The sequence below is a fragment of the Pteropus vampyrus genome, unplaced genomic scaffold (genome assembly GCF_000151845.1).
Source record: "Pteropus vampyrus isolate Shadow unplaced genomic scaffold, Pvam_2.0 Scaffold94, whole genome shotgun sequence".
Lineage (NCBI taxonomy): Eukaryota > Metazoa > Chordata > Mammalia > Chiroptera > Pteropodidae > Pteropus > Pteropus vampyrus.
In genome coordinates, this window is record NW_011888875.1 from 3,978,085 (window position 1) to 3,983,178 (window position 5,094).

The 5,094-nt window shown below is 50.6% G+C and overlaps 1 protein-coding gene across 1 annotated transcript in view; it reads left to right on the forward strand.

Moving 5' to 3' along the window:
• The window catches only part of CTNND2 (catenin delta 2), a 700,986-nt gene that overhangs the window by 550,896 nt on the left and 144,996 nt on the right, over positions 1-5,094 (forward strand). Inside the window, exon 15 of the mRNA XM_011364122.1 lies at positions 4,265-4,504. Within this exon, the coding sequence (XP_011362424.1) occupies positions 4,265-4,504 (240 nt within the window). The remainder of the gene's footprint in view (positions 1-4,264; positions 4,505-5,094) is intronic.

Genomic DNA, 5,094 nt, shown 5'->3' on the forward strand with positions numbered 1-5,094 from the left:
ATTGATAATTGCTCATTTATATTAAAAAAGAAAAAAGAAAACAAAGGTCCCAGAGGTCCCGCTAAATGAAAACATTGTCATCGCGATCGGTACTCGGTGCTCTAAGAGCTCTCTGTCTACTCAAGTAGTTTGGGACAAGTGGTTGGAGCCAATGATGCTTATAGCAAAAAAGTAATTATTTCAAGTAAGAAAAAGCATCATGTCCTTTTAAGGCCTGCCAGGAAGCCCAGCGTCCGGCCCGTCGTAGTGGGTAAGTACTCACAGGTGTCGGAGGAAACTGAGTTCAGACCTTCGCTTAGACTCTTGGCAGGACCCAAAGGGCCGTCACTCTCAGCCTACGCAAAAGCAGTGCTGAAAAGTTTCTTCCTAGAACAGAAAGGAACTTTTTTATTTCTCCGCTGACTAGCAAACATGATTGAATGTCATCTGTCCTTGACCTCTCTCACTCCTAAGCCGCTTTCACAGATTAAGAGGCCAATGCTTCTTGAATCTGAGGAAGCAATGTCCTCAGCCAGGACCTGCAGTAATGAGATCACAAAGGAGCCGGTGTTGGAGTTTGTTGCGATTTTCCAGAGCCCATTTTTTTTGGGGGGGGCCCTTGGGGCCAGTTTCGGTTCTTTTTTCTTCGGGGGCCCCGGCCGGGTTCCCTTCGGGGTTTGGCCGGGGCTTTTCGGGGTTCACTTGCCGGCTTTTTCCCCCGGGGGCCGGCACTTCGGAAGGGCAAGGCGTTGGTTCCGGGGCCCCCCGTTGGCCCGGGGGGCAGGAACACTGTTGGCAGAAGAGGGCCCCTTACCTCCCACGTCGAAGGGCCCTTATGCTTCCTCCTGTTTCTTTAGAGTCTCTACGCTCCGGGGTCTTCGGTTCCCACGCGGCTGAAGGCCGAGGAGCACAGTGAACCAGGGAGAGCAGGTCAGTGTGACCCGTGGGTCACTGACCGGCCCAAGGACACGTCCCTCCTCCCAACGGGCGCCTTGCATTTGGGCTCCAGCGTGACCACCCACTTCCTCGGCGTTTCTTTCGCTACCTTTTTCTTTGTTTCCTTAAATAAAAAAATAAAAAACTGATGAAATTCACTTAACGTCCAATGAACCACTTAGAAGTGAATGGCATTTCGTGGCATCTAGTGTATTCACAACAGTGCGGCCACCTCTGTCTAGTTTCGAAATGTTGTCACAACTTGAGCAGGACACCTTGTGCACGGAGGCAGTTACTTCGCTCATCCGTCGGTGGACACCGGGGCAGTGTCCACCCTCTGGCTGTTGTGACTAATGCTGCTGTTGACACACGTGTCCGTGCGTGGATTGGAGCACTGCTTTTCAGTTTTTCGGCTGTTTACTTAGCAGAGGGATTGTTGCATCGTATGGCGCCTGTATCTGTAACTTTCTGAGGAACCGTCAGATTGTTTTCCACAGCCCTCCCGTACCCAATGGTGTGTGTCCATCACCATTATATTTTCGGGCCCAGACTATCCTCTTTTTCTCACATTATTTGCCTTTTCTTTTGTCTTTTTTTTTTTTTCAGAGAAGTGTACTCTCCAACTGCTGGTTTATTAAAACCGTTCATCTTTTTTTTTTTTTTTTTTTTTCAGAGAAGTGTACTCTCCAACTGCTGGTTTATTAAAACCGTTCATCTTTATATCACTCTGCATGAGTCCTTAGATGAAAGGGACTATGTGAACATTACAGTTTTTATTTTAAAACTCCTAAGACTGATGTCAACTCGCTGCAGCTGTGTGGACGAAGCTGGCCAGACCTTCCGAGTCTCCAGCCCCGTGCTGGGCCCCTCTGCCCTCACCATGTTTGCATGACTGGCCTCCTTTCCGTTGCTTTGTACACGGAGGTCTTTTCTGCCTCAGGACCTTCGCACGTGACTCCCAGTGCCTGGACAACTTTATTCTGTCCTCTTTATCTTTATATCTGAGCTTAAGTGTCTCCTATTTAGAGAGACCTTTCTTGACACCCCTCCCACATAAATTAGGCCTTCCATAATTCCGTAACGCCCTTTTTTTTTTTTTTTTTTTTTGCCTACAGCACCTGGTCTTCCTAGGTGGTCTCCCATCCAAGTACTCACCAGGCCCGACCCTGTGTAATGCCTTTTTAAAGCGTTCTCAGCTTTCGGGCAGACCTTCTGATAATTTGGAGTTATGTCCTTGCCTGTGTGTTCGTGTGTTTAAGGCCAATAGCTCCACGAGCTACATTCTTATCTCCATGAGGATCGTGTCTTTGATTATCATACGTGCCCCAGACCCACAACACCATCTGGCCCCTGGTAGACCCCTGATAAATGAATGAATGAGTGAATGGCCCTTCTCTCGATGCTTTGCTGACTGACTGTCCTGTACTAATTTTCATCAAAGTAAGGAATCTATGAATCCTACCGGTTACTCATAAAATCTTCCCAGCTGCAGAGGTAACTCTGCATGATCACTAGTTTCCACTTTAATTTCTCAGTTAGAGTCATGTACCTGCTTGTTTTCTGGTGTAGATGTTTGTGATATTTCTGCTAAATCAAACCAACATATCAGATTTACCGAACAGCAGAATATCTTTCTCTTGGGCGGTCTTTGCTGCTTGGGTTATTACGTTTTGTCCTTGGAGTGTGCTCATGTTGCCCTTGATCATTACGATATGAATTCCTCACCCACCTCGTGTGAAGGGAGGTGCTGGGCTGTCAGCTTCTCAGCACAGTTAAATAATCAAAACCCAAATCACCGTAGTGCTATGTGGGCAAGAAAACCTATAATACCTCTAATCATCACTTACTTCTCATAACCGTTCCATAAAGGACAGGTTCTTCAGGGCTTTTTTTCCAATTTTAAATCAGAAGACACTGAAGCTCGGAGAGGTCGAGCGATTTCTCCCGGAGCTCACGGTAGAACGTGAAATGAGAAGCAAACCCGTGCTTTCCAGAATCCGATAGAATGCTTTCCCGTGACGTGACTGCCTTGAAACCAGCCTGTCGGCACCGAACGGTGCTGCCTGTCTGCCCTGCGGTAAATAGAGTAGCCGTGACCATCGGATCATCGGCTCCTCGGCCAAGCACTAAATCAACAGCTCGGGTAAAATGGACGATGTCTCTCGTGCCGAATTTCTAGGATGTGCCCAGGACTCTGCTAGGTACCGAAGGAACGAAAATGAATAAGACATGATATGTGGCCTAAAAGGTAAAAAGGGACCTGAGCCGTGGTGCACAATGCACGATGTACTTAGTGCCAGTAAAAAGCCCACGCGAAACGGCTGGAAGACCGCGGAGTGACAGTCGCGGATTCCACGTGAACGTCTACAAGAACACAGCACAGAGGCTGCCCTGGGTGAGGGGAGCGTGCAGGGCACGGGTCAGCGGGGACAAGCGGTCCCCCCCAAAGGATCCTGTGTGCGTTTGGGGGCGGGCTGGCCCAGGCACAGCCAGTGGGGAGGGACTTGAGAGGTGCCTGTGAGGAGAAAGGTGCGTTGGAACTGGTCGCTAAGAGTGTCATTTCGAGGCGGGTTCTTTATCCTTGTAGCCGCCACGGAAGCTTGGCGAGCGGGCTGAGACACGATGTCCCCTGTGCCGTGGAGACACAGCCGTGCCCACAGGTCACAGCTAGATTCGCAGGGCAGAGGAGAGATGCTGGGGAGGGGACGCGAGCGGGCAGAGTATTGGTGTCGCTTCGTTTTGTCCACTGTCCATTCTAGCAAGTTATCATCTCCTTGACGAGCAAAGAAATCAATTACAAGCAGCCGTGCATATTTAGTCCCAGGCCGGAACTGGCCGTGGGTGCAGACATGGAAGTGCTAAGGGCCACGTGCCTGGCTGAGTGTGGACAAAACTGGCCGGGGCACCTGTCTGGTTTCTCCCACCCCAAACTGGAGTTTGTGCTCGCCTGGTCAGCCCGCGTGGCTGCTGTCCCTCTCACAGCTGGCCTTCCTGCAGGGGAGGTGCCCATCCTCTAAGTCTTCCCGCAAAGCAGCATGACGCTCTGTGACCTGAGTGCAGGATGCTGGCAGAAAGCAAGCAGGTACTAGAAGCGGGGTGAGAGCTATGAAAGGGAATCTGGAATGGGCATAGAACCAAGGGATTTAACCTGCTCCAGGGAGTAGGGAAATCCTACCTGTGAAAGAGACGTGGAAGACGAGTAGGAGTCGGCCAAGGGACAAAGGAGGAAGAGTGTCCCAAGCATGCGCCATGAGCAAGACTTCGAGTCTGACCGAGAGAAGTGGAAGGTCTCGGAGCGGAGGACTCTTGCTCCGATGTGCGTTTTAGATGAATTCCGGCCCTCCCCCAGGGAGAGATGAGGACAGAAGTGGAGACCCATAAAGAGACAGGACATGGGGGCGGTGTGGACCCGGCGGAGGCCATGGAGGAGGATCCTGGAGATGCTTTGACGTTGGAGCTGACCCCGGGTGCCAACCACGGGATGCAGTTATGCAGCAGAGACAGGAGTCGAGAGTGCAGGACGGCACGTTTGTCCTGCGAGTTAGTCATGTGGTTTGGTGCACGAGAAGAGAGACTTCAGGAAAACCCCGTAGCGGGGGCCGGTTAGCCCTACTTTTCTTTTTCTCCATTTTAATTCTGTCTGTCTCTGTCTCTCTGTCTCTCTGTCTTTCTGTCTCTCTGTCTCTCTCTCTCTGTCTCTCTGTCTCTCTGTCTCTCTGTCTTTCTGTCTGTCTCTCTCTCTGTCTCTCTGTCTGTCTCTGTCTCTGTCTCTGTCTCTCTGTCTGTCTCTGTCTCTTTCTCTGTCTGTCTCTGTCTCTTTCTCTGTCTCTCTGTCTCTCTCTCTCTGTCTCTATCTTTGTCTCTCTCTCTGCCTGTCTGTCTTTCTCTCTTTCTCTCTCTCTGTTTCTGTTTTTCGCTTGGCTCTTTTAATTTCTTCCTTATCCACTCCCCTTGATCGCCTTCATTCCTCCCATTCCGTTCATCCCCAATATAATTCAGTGTCTTCGTGATGAGGGTAATTCAGAACTCAAACCAAACCAAAAGCTAACCAGCACTCATTCAGAGGTCACTGTCTCTAGCCACCCACTGTGATGTGGCCCAGCTGGAAAGCAAGGGTGAGGCTGTGGCTGGCTGGCTCCCAAGCGCTTGTGACCCACCGCCCACCACGTGGCACCAGCC